At 43.3% G+C, this 16928-nt stretch overlaps 1 protein-coding gene across 1 annotated transcript in view; it reads right to left on the bottom strand.

The window, feature by feature from the left end:
- LOC104023982 (S-adenosyl-L-methionine-dependent tRNA 4-demethylwyosine synthase TYW1) overlaps positions 1 to 16928 on the bottom strand; it is a 115306-nt gene that overhangs the window by 52267 nt on the left and 46111 nt on the right. Inside the window, exons 10-12 of the mRNA XM_075719762.1 lie at positions 15143 to 15252; positions 7258 to 7435; positions 3259 to 3394 (exon numbers count right to left, since the gene is read on the bottom strand). Of these exons, the coding sequence (XP_075575877.1) occupies positions 3259 to 3394; positions 7258 to 7435; positions 15143 to 15252 (424 nt within the window). The remainder of the gene's footprint in view (positions 1 to 3258; positions 3395 to 7257; positions 7436 to 15142; positions 15253 to 16928) is intronic.

Below are 16928 nucleotides of genomic sequence, written 5' to 3' on the forward strand. Positions count from 1 at the left end.
AAAATTTCTCAACCTACAGAATCTGGTCTAGTAACACTGAGGGAAATAGAGCACAAAGTCAAAACACAAATGGATCACAAGTCTGACTGCTGACAGATGAGAGCTCAAAGAACATCGGTTCCTTATTTTCTTGCTCAGCACACGTTTGGTTAATGGCATTTTTGGAAAAAAGCATCAACTTGATCATCAAACTTCAAGGGATGGAAAATCTACTTCTTCCCTCCTGAGCTTCTGGACCCTTGTCATTAATTTGTACTTCATTTCTCATTTGGATATAGCATTGTGAAGAAGCAATGGCTGGAAGAAATGCCTTTCAACCACTGGAACAGAGATTTCACATCCTTATGATGAGAATAAGGATTCACATCCTCAGTGCTTTCTCCAAGCACTTGCCTATCAAGTCAAGTCACCTCTCAATCGTTCTGATGAACTCAAGGCTGTCAGAGGATGAGACTACAAGACTTCTCAAACATGATGTTTGAAAAGGGCACATTCTAAATTGCACATGTTAACATCTTTCTTTTCCCCCTCTCAATTTAATTTGGAGGACAGAAGACATTACAAGAAACAAACGGAGCCTTCTGGGAGCCTACCTGCTGTTTAACAAACTCCTCTCTCAAGAAACATTTCCCAGCATAGAAAATTTAACATGAAGATCATCTCAATGAGAGTCACTCTAGAAAGGACAAAACTGGTTCCAAATAGCAGCAGACAAAGAGGGGGTTTCTTGCTGTTTGTTGCAGAAAAGCATCAGAAAAGATTGGTTTTCTTTTATTCCTGAACTTCCTTTGAAAGTGTTGTAGCAACTAGTCACTAACGTGCTGTATGACACTGTCGAATTATACTGGGAACAATTCATTAAACTCATTCCTTTATTAAGGGCTCAAGAACTTTGCACAGAACTTCAGTTAAAATAATTATCAGTGTAACTACCTCTCACTAGGACAACTAATTTGAAACTCATGTCTCTGCTCAGGCCCTTCCATTTCTATTTTTAACAAGAATTAGCATGCTTTTTGATGGTAGGAAAAAGAACAGCCAAGAAGAATATCCTCACTCCTTTCTCATCTAGGACCATGTCCTCTCCTCTTCCTTTCTCCCACTCATCTGTTTGAATTATCACCATCTTGCAGCAGGACCTGTCTCACTACCCATCCCTGCAGCACTGAGCACAGAGCCCTAGGGACAGCCAGCAGACACACAAGCAAGTAGGGTAACAGTGCAGGAACAGCACTTGCCAAACAACACAAGAGCAAGCACAGCAAGGTACAACTTGTGTTTTTAAAAAAACTCCTTTCACCCATTTCTGTTTATTTTTTAAATGTGCAGAGACCAAACCTATCCATAATTCTTATTAGCAGTGACTCATGTCAGCTGCAACACCAGCTTGTCTCCTTCTCAGGAGAAATGAATAAGCTTGCATGGTTTGTCAGGCAGTGTGAAAATGTGTGACTTTTATTTTGTTTCTAGATATATTAGCATCACTTTCCCAACACAATGCATCAGCACTTCCCCACCTATTCTGAAAGAGGAGCTGTATTTCTCAAGAATCAGCAAATGAATTAGTTTTCACCACCTTTCATTCATCAGTCCTACAGAACAGTGCTTAGCATCACACATGAACACCAAGCAATGTGCTCAGAAGGAAAACAGAAAGGTGCTTCTGCCCAGAAGCAGTTCAAGATAAAACCTAACAAACAACAGCTTTCCCAAGACTTCCTCCTGTCCCCCACATGTGATGATGCAATACACAGCTGAGCAGGGGCTGGCAGAACAGTGCATTAGCAACCAGAGCAACTATTAATTGGCTCTTGTGTTATCAGTGTTTCAAGGACCCTTCAAAGTGCAGTTGGTTTGAGAAGAAAATGCACCTGCTAGCTGATCTTCTTTTTCCTCTCCTCTTCACCTTGACCAGAGTATTTTTAGCTGTATGGACAGACTTGCCAATACTTTCACCTTCAATTCTTTGCAAGGAAATTTCTGACAACACACAGCAATGAATGAACCATATCTATCCAGGGTCAAGAGACACAGAAGGAAAGAAATAATGGGCAAAAACAAGTTCCCAAAATACTTTTTCCAATATTTTTGCTTTCAATATTTTAGCTCCTCTTCTTTCCACAGCCTCCCCTACTCACACAGAGAACTTAGTAAGTTTGTACCTGATTTCAGTAAGCTCAGAGTTTGGCCTGAGATTTTGCTTAAGATCAGCCAGCCCACTTAGTATGCTAACAGCTTGATCCAGCTACTCACATGCCTTTGCAGAAGAAAGTATCACTCAATTACACCAAGTCTCCCAGATCTATGAATGTAAGTACCTTTGGCAGAAAACGATCCAACATTGTCATCTCAGAAGGCAGAAAAACTTATTATTCAAATGAAACAGTCTCTCTTGTCTGTTCATCTCAGCAGGTAACATATTAACTTCTGCCAAATTGGTAAACAGCAGTACTTGCTCCCATCAGAGCACAGTATCAGTAAATAAGAGAGGGAAAGACATGCTCATGAAGCACTATTCTTATTAATTCATATAATGCTGGGATCACGAGTGCTTAATTAATTACTACAAAAACTGTTACACAGTAGACTAAGTTCTGAGCTGACAGCAACAGACATGATCCCATGGGCCTTCAGGTCACTCTTCAGCTGTCTCAGATGGACACAAACTATACAAACCACTCACAGTGTAAAGGGTCACCCTTGCTATTATACTCAGATCTACTGTTTTGGGTCAATCTTCCAGAAATAAGCAGATTTCTACGTAGCAGGAGGGTGACTTAGAGCTAGTAAACTCCAGCACACACATTTGAATGTCCTTTATGTACTGCAATTTCAAGGGAACCTTTGAGAACCAGTGCAAAGTGCCACATGGGGATTTATGACTCTTCCTAGGCTTCCCTGAATTTCCAGTTTTCCTTCAGCAGTCTGCGTGCAGTATAAACGCTTCATTAGGAAATCTATTATTTTATAATCTCTTCATCTCTCATAGCATCTTATATTCACAGCAGAGTTTACTGTCCCGTTTGACACACATTCTGCTCTCTTTTTGTCATTAAATTTCTCCCCACATGGAAAACTGATCAAACTTGCTGGACTTCATACGCCTTAACGTACAAAACATGTAAATATGCTCCCAACACATCCAGAACCCATTCCTCAGTCCACCTTAAGCCTCTCAAGTCTTCTACTTTTGTCCTGAATAGGTAAGGTGCAGAAAGAATGAAAGAATGTATTTTAAAATATTTTTTAACTGGGTACCTTTTCAGACAAGGCCTTTAAACTGTCTAGAAACCTCTGCCAGAAATCCTTGAAGAGGGGTCGATCAATTCTCTTCAGGCTCTCTTTGGTGCTGGCATCCACACTGACATACAGCTGCGTTACCGGCTCAAGGTTCCTTGGAAATAAAAAGGAGAAGGGAATTGTTGTTTTCAGACATTATTGCTAGCTGAATTTGTGCTTTCCTACCAAAGCACACATAAAATACAGTATCTCCAAACAAGCTGTTCTGCTGGTCCAGTAGCAACAGGAACTATACAGTATTTACAGGGAAAACTATCGAAGTCCAGTGGTTCACCTTTGCCAAGTGACCATCATCTTAACAGCAAGATGTTACAACCTATTTTCAACCAATAATACACCCCAAAGCTAAGAACGTCACATACAGAGGCCTTCGCTGACATTTTAATTTATCTTTTCCTCACTGAACTGGAATATATTTCACTCCACTGTAGCTGTAACACATTCGGAAAGGCTTCCCAAAGCAGGCTGCCAGGGGTTCACACAATGCACTGAAAGGCTCACCACAGCCCCCATGGTTAAAAAACATAAAGCTCAGCCCCTTCCCCAAGTTCTATTTGCCCTGGCCCATGAAAAAAAAAATCCCATTCAACACAACTACAGCCATAATTCAGCCAGTTTCTACCACTAGACACATTGAACTTACCTGACCTGCAGCTGGCATCAGTAAAATATTTTTTTGAAGGGAAATCAAAGCTGTTTAGAAAAATAAAACCAAGCACAATCCCCCAACATGTTCTCCTTCCACTTCCAAGGCTCTTATTTCAGACAAATCCTGCAGTATAGTCTTTCTGGTCACATAATGCTGGTGAGCACAACATCTGTGAGCCCAACACCAGTAACTTCTAAAAAGATTAAACCTCCTCTGCTGTATGAAGAGCCTGGGTCGAGTCTAATCCCTTCCATAAACCCCAAGGATATAAAGGAGAAGCAGCAATGCTGCAGTCCATTAGCAAAGGGATAATGAAGGGCACTGAGAGGAACAACCTAAAACAAGCTCCCTTGTCACAGACAAAACTGATGAAGCCAGTAAGTGTAACACACATCCACCCCTCATGGCATCTTCCACCTCTGTGTCTCCAAGAGGGAATGACAGCATCCTAATTGTACCACGTACTCTTTAGCTCGGAACAGTTTTAGGACAACATTTTGCAAGCATTTTTTGTGAAGCCTGTTAATGAGCAGGCTATAGTCCTAGCTTGATTTGGTTCTTCATAGAAGATGATAAGAAATGAGAAACTATTGTTCAGCTTCCAAACAGTGCCACCTAAAAATACACCAACCCCCTGCCCTCCCCAAAGGTGACGGAGTGACAAGAACTATCCAGAATGAGACTGAGCAGAGCTCTTAAGAGTCCAGAAAAATCCACTTAACATGGACACTCAAACAACCTATCTAAACACATTCTCTCTGTATGTATTTAGACAGAAGAATGAGATAACCCAGAATGAATTTAACATTTTAGGTTAAAAAAAAACTGTTTCATAAACCAGCTTGTCTGGACTGGCAGCCCAAAGCCACAATCTCCAAAAATGACCAAATGTTCTAGGCGTAAGTAGATTGAAGTATTCAGTTTCAAAGAATATAGCCAAAATACTCTTTTCTTTACTTAACGCTGCATTTGCCTAATTAAAAGGGGCCCCACTGAGGAAGGAGCAAGTGTTTTTCAAAACATGAGCTGAGAAAAATCATCTCTTCTCTGAGGATCTCAATCCTAAGGACAGGCAAGAGCCAGACTCACTCTTATACTGGAGAAAGTTAAGGAATTAGAAGAGATCCCAGGGAGGAATTTGTGCCCCACATTGCTCCAAAACAGAGCAGTCCACCAGGCTCTGCCATGGCTGGGACTGGAGCCAGGACAACCTCATGCATGCTCTGCCTAAGAGGAACAAGGAGAAAGGGCAGTCATGGTTCTAACCAGCAGCAGGGAGAAGCAGAGCATAAACTGATGTTCCTGGAACACAGCTACATTTCATAATTAACAGGAAGTTTAGTTGCACAGTACAAGAATGGATTTTCCAACATTCCTCCTTAATTTTTGGTTGTAATTTCCAAGCTAGCTTAGACAGCTGAGATTGAATCCAGGAGATCAAATTCACAGCATTTACCACACATGAACTCAGGCAGAAATCATGACCAAGTAGCATAGCACAACTCAAGAGCAATAAATCGAGTTCAGGTCACCAGTCATGAGGTGGTTTCACAAGCCAGATGATATAGTCAATGATACAAAGAACAGAAACATCAATATAATAAAAATGAGCATCTGCTTATGAGCAATAATAAGCATCTTCTCATTATTGTTCCTGATGCTCATAAATGCAAACACATACGCAAGGGTTCTTGTTCATAGCCACTGATCAGAAACAAGATCAGGAAGAGGACAAGAGTAGGTAACTATTCAATACAAGCTCACGTGCTATAAAACCCGCCTTCACTTTATGAAAACACACATGTGCCTGGAAGCAGATGAAGCTGCAGTCCAAATACAAATGGAGGAAGAAGAGAGGAGGGAGGAGGGCACAGGCAGCACCATGCTGAAGACCCAGCCAGGGGGTCTGCAGAGCCAGCCTCTTCTAAACCCAGCGAACACCCCAGGCCACGCTCCCCATTTGCATGCTGGATGCCAGAGGTCATGCTGATTGTTTTAGGACTAACTTTTAGACTATAGCTCCCCTCTGCTGACAACGGAAAAGCGAGCTTGGTGCATACTTCAAGTCCCATATTAAGCAAATCATTTGCTTTAATGAGCCAAAGATCAGTTGCAATTTTTAAGACAGCAAGACTAGCATTTTATCACTTTCTTTTTTGTTTCTTTTTAAAAACATTCAGCAGATCCTAAAAAATGCAGCTTCAAAATATAGTGTGTGCTCTCTTTTTAAAATGATATTTTTAGGAAAGAGCAATTTCTGTCTATCAGGCACATAATACATGACTTAAAGTAACTTGATTACACAATTATTCAATCATTTGGAATGCCTTTGTAGTGTATAATTACTCACTCAAAATATTGCATGCTCTCCCCCCTCACTGCCATATTCAGACCATGAGAAGGAAGTGAAAAGGAAGCTCTACCAGAAAGTGCTAACATGGAGAGGCATGGGCCTGAAATGACAAGCTAACCAACACACCAAACCACCCTGTGTACAGCTCTGCTAACATGTTCACGTAACTCCAGGGTTGGACTTTGTCAGTGCTATTAGCTGACAATGTTCTGACGAGTTCCAAGCTACCGTGCAGCTCACACCGCGTGCCACATTTCCTTGCTACATTGCTTCAGATTTCGTTAGAAGCAGCCTAGATGCTCAAGAACATCAGAAACAGGGATTCTTTGCATTTGTAAAGACACTTTCATCAGCATTCATTAAAACATTGTGAACGTTTCGCTCAAATCCCCCTGAAAGAGAGGTTAAAAACTACTGATCCCACTTTTGCAGATGAGTGTGTGTTTATCACCTATTCTTATCCTGCACTCTGGGTCTTGCTGGAGATGCTGAGATGTACAGATCTTTGGTTTGAGCCATTACGGCTGGGCTTATGGAGTTAGAGCAAAGATCAGACTGCAAGAGAAGCACACAAACCAAAAAGGCAATTTATACATTCAGTCTCCTGCTCTAGCTGTCAGAAACACTCACACCAGTTATCCATGTCCCCAAGCACAAAACACAGCACGCTCACTGTTCTCCTTCCCTCGCACCTCCAGGAGGTACTATATTACATTCTCTTCACTTTCAGAAGTAACCACACGTTAAGAGATACCGAAAAGAAAATCAAACTGGGGGAGAGAAAGAGATGAGAAAAAGCACAGGGATATTAAGATTAAAATGAAATAGATGCCAAATGGGCTTTTTTATCATCAGTGCTCGTGCAGAGCTGACTCTGATGAGTGATAAAATGGAATTAAAACACAGGTCAGCACTCAAATGTTTTTACTACGGAGATATTTCATCCAGCTCTTACCTAATCTCATCTGGGAACTGTGCATTTGTGACCAGGAAGCTAGAGATGCTGTGCTGGTGCAGGAGCTTCACGAAGCGGTTGATCTCTGGGTACATGATAGGCTCTCCCACCAGCGAGAGTGCACAGTGTTTTGCTGTCATTGCTTCCTCAAAGCGATCTGCTTTTACTCCTGACACACCTGCAAGAAGAGGGAAAACAGGCTTAAATCAACTAAAACCCCCTCCCAAACCATGCATCCGTACCTAAAATACACCCTGGCACACAGAAGACTGAGCAAAACCAGCTGGAAAGCTCCTGAACCAGAGGGGATACCAGGCCACAGCCAGTGCCCACTGAGCCAGCTCTGCAGGAATCCACAAAATAGCATACGCCCAGACACACGGAGCCTGGGGCTTTGCATATCCTATTAACTACTGCAAGCAATTTTCTAATAACATTTGAGCCAAGCTTTCCATTGCTAAGACCTCAGTGATGCTGCCTGAATGCTGAGGCAGAAACACAAGAGCCAGTTTAATGCCACTTCAAGCAGGCATCTTAAAAAAAGCAAACCAGGTTACATCTGTGCCTGCTGCTGACCCCCCATGGTCCCCCAGCCCCATGAAGACCAGCTCCCCAGAGGAGCTGGGCACACTTCACCAAGCAGAGCACCAACAACCAGGTCTGAATCCTTATTGGCAACCACATGAAATGCAACTCTACAGAGGATGCATTCAAAAAGAAAACCCAACAGGTGACACTGTCCTGAACAGCAAGAGACTTTTCAGAACGAAGAGTAAAACACAAGGACCTCAACCGTAGCATCCACGTAAAAATGCTATCTGCAGGTTTAACCAAACTAAGTCACATTTATTACACCCACAGGAGTGTAGGGGAGAAGCAAATACTCCTCCAGCCCATCCATATCCAACCATGTGCTCAGGACCCCGTATGAAGTCATCTGACTACAAACAAGCTTTTGTTCCAAATATGTCACTTCACATTTCCTTGACATGCCTTGATGTACTCAAATAATATCTGAGGTTTTGGATTGGGGGTTGGTCTGTTTTAAAAAAACCCTAAGAATTGAGTTTGAAACCAGGTCCTCAGCTCAACTCTCGTTGCCTAGACGCTGGAGCTCAAGCAGTACAGAAAATTACATGCTATGCTGCAAAGCCAAGATAAAGAGGTGTTTGTGGATATTGCTTCAGCCTCACACAGAAAAGCTGGTTTGCAATCAGAGCAAAGCTTAGTGCATTTTTAAACCAGCCAGGCTCAGTCCTGAATAAGTGACAGGACTAATGGTTATTCCACAGAAACCTGACAGTACTAAGTGAGAACTTTATTTGAAAAGAAAGAAGCACCTCAACCAGACACTGAGATTAAAGGACTAACTTTTGTATTCCTAAAGCTACTGTAAGACATTTTTGGAATCAATTGATTTCCCTCTCTCAGCATCTTGCATTGGGCTATGATAATTACCATGCCAGCTTTATAAGTAGACAGAAAAAAATGCCAACATCATGTAAAGTTTGAGAGCAACTTTCTCAAAACAGTTTACAGCAAATCTGGCATATAGTAAATACACTCCAGAGGATGGTAGAGGTTTTGTATGCAATCCTTTGACCATATAAATGACAAGCTAGACAGGGATAAACTAAACAGGATTAGTGGGTATTCCACAGGGCACATGAACTCTCCTGTACTTTTGGCTGCCATACCACTACAGCACTCAACCTCTGCTCCTGTAGGTGAGCCTCCTTCTGTCTTCAGTCAATGAACTTCAGCAAAGTCAGAGCCTGGGCAGATTTTGTACGGCATGCAACAGGTCCAACACAGGGGCAGGAGCTTGGAGCCATAGGAACTTGAGAAGCCTCTGCAAGAGATAGTGGCATACAGCTTTCAGCTCCTGCTGAGCTCAGATCTCAGCAGAGCATGCAGCCAAGCCTCCTTCAAACAGCACATCTACAAGAAGGGCAGGAAGGAGGACCCAGGGAACTACAGGCCTGTCAGCCTGACCTCGGTGCCAGCAAAGATTATGGAGAGGTTCACCTTGAGTGTGCTCAACAGGCAAGTGCAGGTCAACCAGGGGATCAGGCCCAGCCAGCACAGGTTCATGAAAGGCAGGTCCTGCTTGACCAACCTGATCTCCTTTTATGACCTGGTGACCTGCCTGGCGGATGATGGAAAGGCTGTGGATGTCATTTACCTGGACTTCAGCAAAGCCTTTGACACAGTCTCCCATAATATTCTCCTTGGGAAGCTGGCAGCTCATGGCTTGGACGGGCATAGTCTTCGCCGGGTAAAAAACTGGTTGGGTGGCCGAGCTCAGAGTAGTGGTAAATGGAGTTAAGTCCAGTTGGCAGCCAGTCACAAGCGGTGTTCCCCAGGGCTCTGTTTTGGGGCCAGCCTTGTTTAATACCATTATCAATGATCTGGATGAGGGGATTGAGTGCACCCTCAGTAAGTTTGCAGATGACACCAAAATGGGTGGGAGTATTGATCTACTCAAGGGTAGGATGGCCCTGCAGAGGGATCTGGACAGGCTGGACCGATGGGTTGAGACCAACTGTATGAGGTTTAACAAGGCCAAGTGCTGGGTCCTGCACTTGGGTCACAACAACCCCACACAATGCTACAGGCTGGTGGAAGAGTGGCTGGAAAGCTGCCTGGCTGAAAAGGACCTGGGGGTGTTGGCTGACAGCCAGCTGAACATGAGCCAGCAGTGTGCCCAGGTGGCCAAGAAGGCCAACAGCATCCTGGATTGTATCAGGAATAGTGTGGCCAGCAGGAGCAGGGAGGTGATTGTCCCCCTGTACTTGGCACTGGTGAGGCCGCACCTGGAATACTGTGTCCAGTTTTGGGCCCCTCAATACAAGAAAGACATTGAGGTGCTGGAGTGTGTTCAGAGAAGGGCAACAAGGCTGGTGAAGGGTCTGGAGCACAGGCCTTATGAGGAGTGGCTGAGGGAACTGGGGTTGTTTAGTCTGAAGAAGAGGAGGCTGAGGGGAGACCTTATCGCTCTCTACAACTACCTGAAAGGAGGTTACAGTGAGGTGGGTGTTGGTCTCTTCTCCCAAGTAGTTAGCGATAGGACAAGAGGAAATGGGCTCAATTTGCACCAGCGGAGGTTTAGTTTGGATATTAGAAAAAATTTCTTCATGGAAAGGGTAGTCAAGCATTGAAACAGGCTGCCCAGAGAGGTGGTGGAGTCACCATCCCTGGAAGTGTTAAAAAAAACAGGTAGACATGGCACTTCGGGACATGGTTTAGTCTAGTCTACCCTTAATTGGTTTAGTGTGGACTTGGTAATGTTAGGTTAATGGTTGGACTGGATGATCTTAAAGGTCTTTTCCAACCTAAACGATTCTATGATCTCCTTTGAAAAGCTGATTCCAGCTGCTCTGCTACTGGTGCATTTTAATTTGGGAAAGAAAAGCATCATCTGGCACATCTTCCTAGAGAGGCTGGTTGTTGACTTCAGGCACTCCCTCTGGAAGTACCCATACACCAGTCATCAGAAGTGCCTGGGTGACTGGGAATACAAGGAACCTGTTTTATCCATGCTTACAGCAAGACACACAGGTAGTCTTAGGATTTCCTCGTTCACGTCATGCATTTTTGTTTGTTTTTTCATTCTTCCCCAAGTTGAACCAGGGATGTATTATCAGAGATTCCTACTTTCCCTTTTTTGAATTACATCTCCATTCTGTGTGTGCTCTTCACAAGGGCACAGAGATTTACTAGTCACTACCTAGAAAATGAATCCATCAAACTACTTCACACCTTCCCACCTTAGCTCCCTATCAGTAAGATGTGCTCCATCAGTTACTCTAAAAGAGAATTATGTGACATTAACTAACATCTATGGTCTTCAAAAACAGTACAAACTATGGCAACAATAAAAAAGAACATATCATCATCTCTAAAATCATACATAGGGACTTTTAAGGATAGAGGGCTATCCTCTAGAATATCCTACAGGATAGAGGGTCACCAAGAATTATTCTGTTCCTTCAAAGGTGACCTCATTTTCACTCCAATGTGTGGAATTAATAAAGCATCAGGTTAGCTCACCATTTCCTTTGGCACACAGAGATGTCTGTATGTGTGTACCTGAATGCAAAGCTGTGGTACTGGTATTAGAAAGAGCACCAGTTTATTCAAATAGCTTTGGGTATTTTCTGAGCAGCTTTACCAGACACTCAAGAGCCTTGAGAGCTAAGACATTTTCCCCATGCTCCTCTTCTCCAGTAGCCCAAATAGTATGGTCTGCTCTACACTGGGGGTCAGTGTTCAAACATCAACAGACACGTGCAACACCCTGCTAGAAGCTCCTCCAGACTCCCTGTGGCTGCCCAGCCAATGCTGCAGAGTCCAGCTGCAACCTGTCCCTCCCTCTTCAACAAAGCAATCTAGTCCATCTCACTGCTCAAGCCTTTGGGTGGTTTGTGGGTTTTTGGTGGGTTTTTTTTCCCCCCCCTTTTAAAATCAATCATAATAAAATCCCACCTACTATTTGTGGAGTGCTGCTAAGTTTGCTGGAAATAGACAGTCATGTTTTTTGCCCCAGGCACTTCCAACCTGGATGGAGTACAGCTCTGGCACGGCACACAGAGGACTTTGATCTGCAAGACACTGCGCATCTTTTAACTCTCCCTGGCTTCAGCTTACCACACAGTGTTTCAACTCAATTTTGCTTTCACTGATTCTACTCTAACAATATTTTCACACACACCTTAGGGAAGCAACAATGTAAAATTCTCAAGATGTAACAGCGAGCTACTGGGCTTTTCTTACTGATTTTTCTTCTTCTTAATAAACCTTTTGCTTTTAAGCTCCCAAGACAGGAAGCATGTTGCCATCTATCACTCTGAAAAAGTACCACATCTTTTCTTTTTCCACCTTGCAGTCCAGAGCCTTTTTTTTTTTTTTTTCTTTCTCCTTTCATAGATCCAGGTCAAGGGTAACTGTCCTGAGGATGCACATGCAAGTTTCAGGGAATATTTACAAATTTGTTTAATGGAAAAAGCTCCAAAAAGAGAGAAATGGGATGTTGTTACAGGCCTCTTGACACTTTGGGATTATTTTCAGATGCTGCCAAGTCCATCTATAATCTTTCCCTCTCCCCCTTTTGGGAAGACACCAAGGGGTAGTAAGGGAAGGAGAGGGTTATTCCTTAGTCTGAGTTTGAGTTTAAACACATTCCTGCATGCTCAGCTTTCAGAAAAAGGTAGGACTTTCAAGCACCTGCAAAATAACTTTTGCTTTTCACTTTTCTTTAGTGCAAACGTCACAGATTTCTGCCATACAGGAGCGACACTTTGATCACGCTGCACCAGTAGTGCACAGCTCGAGGGCAGTTCCTGCCTTCACAAGTATACCCTCAATACTCCATCAGCAGCTGCATGCAAATCCAGTCATCACTTTAAACATGTGACTTCTTCCTAATCAAATATAAAATTACTGTTTTGAGTTAAGTCCTGCCTCATAAAAAGGAGGGATGTTGTTATTGTTTAAGCCTTTCAATTTTAACAATCATAACAAAAGTCACAGAACTACTGGTTAGAAGGGGCTCCTGCAGGTCTCTAGTCCAGCCTCCTGGCTCAAAGAGGACAGTTACCAACACTGGGCCAGGGTGATAACAGTTTTAAAAGACTTGAAAGCCTCCAAGGTTGGAGGGTCCCCCACCAATCTGGGCACCACCTTGGCTGAACAAGCTTATTTGGATGTCTCACTTGAACCTCCCAAACAGAAACCCAAGTCTGTTGTCCTTTATTCTGCTATAGCAGGTGGGACTCCCAGCATGGACTGACATGGGGTTGTAACACTCTCGTACAGAACCTTCCACTTCTTGCTGAACTTCACATGCATCTGTTGGCCCAATAACTGCGTTTGTCACAGTCTCACTGAAGTAAAGCTGTGCCACCGAGTGTGCCTGCCACCCTCCCTAAATTAGTATCACCTGCAAAGTTGCTGAGCATGTATTCAATATCATCATTCCCATCATCTACTGATGGAGATATTGTACAACATAGGTTCCTGGATCAACCCCTGAAGTACTCTGCTTGTTACCAGCCACCAAACTGACTTCAAGCTATTGATCACAATCCTTTCAGCATGCCCAGCCACATTTCAACTCACCTAAAAGCCTGGCTATCCAGAATAGACTGAATAAAAGAGTATAGAGTTTGAAAAGTGCTCGCTGCCTTAAGCATTAAACATGAATACTCTTGTTTATAGCTATAATAGTCTTCTATGGTTGTTACAGTCTTCCAGACAAAATCTGACATCCTACATGCTCTTCACTCATGCAAGCCACCTGTACGCAAATTCGTGCTGTGCTGGCACTGCATCCCACCAGCTGAGTTAACAGGCAGCCATGAAACCCTGCAGCAGCTCTGGCCCAGCCAGTCAGGCAGCACTGCTGCAGGCATCCTGCCTCAACTCACAGCACTCTTCCCCACACTGCCCACATGGCTGCAGTGCAAAAGAAACACCAAGGCTAGAGAATAAGACCTGCACTTCCTTACAGACTGCCCTGCCTCGAGCACTGACAGCTGTGCTTTGCTTAGTCTAAAAGAAGATGCACTACTGACACCAACTACCTCCTCCACTGACTCCTCTCATCTCACTACCTCTTCCCCAAAGAAAGCTTCCACTATCAAATTAACATAATTTTTCCCTATCCCACCACAGCACCTTCACTGCTTTCCCCTGGATGAGCTCTAGAGCTGTGATCCAGTCCACCGGACTGCATGTGTGCAGCAGGCAGAGTGCTGGTTATTCTGGCTGCTCCCTACCAGTTCAGCACAGGAGCTCCTAGGGAGCTGGCTTCCCTGGAGCTGCTGGTCTGAGAGTGCAAGATGATTCGAACCAGTCACTTGATGAAAATGAAGCTCATGAGGCCCTAACTTGAGTTATTTTTCCACCTGTTATATAACTCCAGTGAATGAGACTGAGCAACTCTGCTGTGCTGACAGAAGGTTTTTTTGCCCGTCACATTTTTAATCCATTGGGTTCTCTCTGTGCACAGCCAACATAAACAAACAGGTTCCCAAAATGACAGCCAAGACGAAGGCTCATCTTGCACATTTTATGGATGCTTCATTCCACTCCTGCTGCTCGCACAGCCTCCACTGTCAGTTCAGAAGAGCAGAGTCCTAGACCTGTTCTGCCAAGCTGGCCAGCCTTCCCAGCACACAAAGCTGACCTTGGCAGAGTAACCAAGTTTATCACTTTTGTGAAAAAAGAAAAAAAGCCAGCCATCTGTATATAGATACATAATGTATAAATAACAAACTCACAAGGAGTTCCTATGGGAAGCAAAATACAGTATTTTTCAGAGGTGCTGTGTAACTGCAGCTTCAGTCACAAACAGATGTACTGAATAATTCCTGAACACAATAATACCCTGAATGCTACTGCTCTCTTATTAATGAGAAAAATGCAATCTAGAAGTTTCAGAGCTAACACAAAAGCTCCCAGGGGATTAAGTATTTCCAGTGTATTTCCTATCAGGTTAGAGGTTTATTCCTTTTGCCTTCTACCTGCCTTCACTTCTACATAAGAATCAAGATTCTTCATCATCCAAGCCAGCTTTAACCACTGCTGAAACCTCTATGCACACTGAGGGAAAGGATATGACAACTACCAAGATACACAAGAGGCAACTCCACTCTGCTCCCTCAAGGCAGCAGTAGATACCGAATGGCTGACTCATCTCAGAAAACAATAAGCGTGCCACAAAAGTTTCTTCTCACTTACCCATCTTTCAGATATTATTAGTCTCATGCCTCCTTCCCAGTATTTCACAGATGACCAGAACGTTTTCATCTATGCTTTGAAGATGCTACTGCTGGTTATCTTCCAAAAGCATCATTAATGGAGAAGAAGTGGGAGTAGTTACCTTTGAACTGCTTGATCATATTCTGATGGTTCTCAATAGCCTCCTGCAAGATCATTTCAGGTTGGTCCATCTTCCATCGCCACTCTGTGCCCACTGGATTTGTATGATGTCTGACAGAAAAAGAAACAGAGTTATTTGTAACATACATGGAAGAACACATCTGTCACCCTGGGGACTTTGGTGTTGTTTAATAATACTAAAAGCAACAAGAAATTTTCAGCAATATCCTGCTTCTGACACAACTTTCAGATGTCATCTTTGAACACCATTCTCATTCCTCTCTCCTTCTAGGCCCCTGGTCTCCCCAGAAGAAAGAATGGACCTTGCAGTTTTAATATAAACTTAACATACATATTTTGAATCAGGTAAAAGGTTTCTAAGCTCAAATGATGCTCTGCAGCCAGAAAGACCTCTAAAGAAAGGAAAACTGGTTCTACCCCCTCTTCTGACCACAGCTGTGCAAAGCGCTAGAAAAGGAAGGTCCTAAGCCATTTTTAGTTCCATTGCAAAGGTACCAACTGCTACCCTGAGAAGGACAGGATTTGTTTCTAACCCAACCTTTGTGTAATGCTCTAGTAACAAGACAGATGAGAGCAGACTACTTCAAACTATATGAAGAGACTAGGAAGTCTGCAGTATGCTGGAGATGCATTGCTGGTGGATCTGGTTAACCTCCCAGATTTACTCAACAGGGGCCTCTCATCACTTCTGAGATCTGCTAGCTACCATGTTACTGAAATCCAAATGCAAAAAATAAAAATAAAATGTTAATTTCTCTGAGCCAAGCGGGTTGCAGGATAAAAAAAACACTGCTCTTCCATCTGAGGGAGAACTTGTGTCACATTGGATTAGGAAGCCAACCTTGCCTACCCAGAAAGCACCACTGTACCCATATTTTGTTTTCTTCAAAAAGAGAAAAAGCTTACCCAGGCAAATCCACCCAAGCACCTGGAACATATATGGAGTTTCTCCCCATTCCCTATTTCATTAGCATGAGAGGATGTTACAAAGCCATTGTAAGTCATCTGGAAAAAAAAATGCATCCTGACCAGCAAATGAAATATTAAAAGCAACTGCTGCGGTACCCATCATGCTTGCACCTGGTCAAACACAACCCAGAGAGAGCCTGTACAAGGGCACAGACCCTTCCCTGGTGAGAGGTATTTCCCACTAACCTTGCTGCACTTCAATTGGTAACAATCTGGGACAATTCAGCCTTTAAGTATCATCTTAAGAAAATCAACAAGTTTATGTGCTTGCACCTCCTTGTTCTCTCTCTCCATCTTTTCCTGCTTTTTTCTAAAATAGGCTACAAAAGTTCCTCCACTTTTCCCCTACCAATGCTACTGCAGTTCACAGAATAATTAATAGAAGAGTAGCATATTTTGCAGTGTCTTTCAAAAACAGCACTATTGGATTAACATAGCTCTACACAAGAAAACAAGATCAAGCAATATATACTCCTGAAACAGTTTTCTGACCAGCTGATCTCTGTTTCCTCTACCACTCTCCATCATCCCTGGAAGTCAGCCAGAGACAACTGTGAGGTTACCTGCCATATTCAGCCTTCCAGCTACACAGGCATTAGGACATGATGCCCAGCATTTAACTAAAAGAGAAAAGATAGAGGGAAGCACTGTCACAGAATGCAGTGGCTGGTCCAGCGCTTACTGAAGACAAGCAAAAGACTCCCACTGACTTCTCCAAGTGAGAAAGACCTGCAGCTCCACACTTTGACAGTACTAAAACCCACAAATTCTAGACCTGGCATGAAGAAAAACTGCCC

The sequence above is a fragment of the Pelecanus crispus genome, chromosome 12, assembly GCF_030463565.1.
Source record: "Pelecanus crispus isolate bPelCri1 chromosome 12, bPelCri1.pri, whole genome shotgun sequence".
In the NCBI taxonomy this organism is placed as follows: Eukaryota; Metazoa; Chordata; class Aves; order Pelecaniformes; family Pelecanidae; genus Pelecanus; species Pelecanus crispus.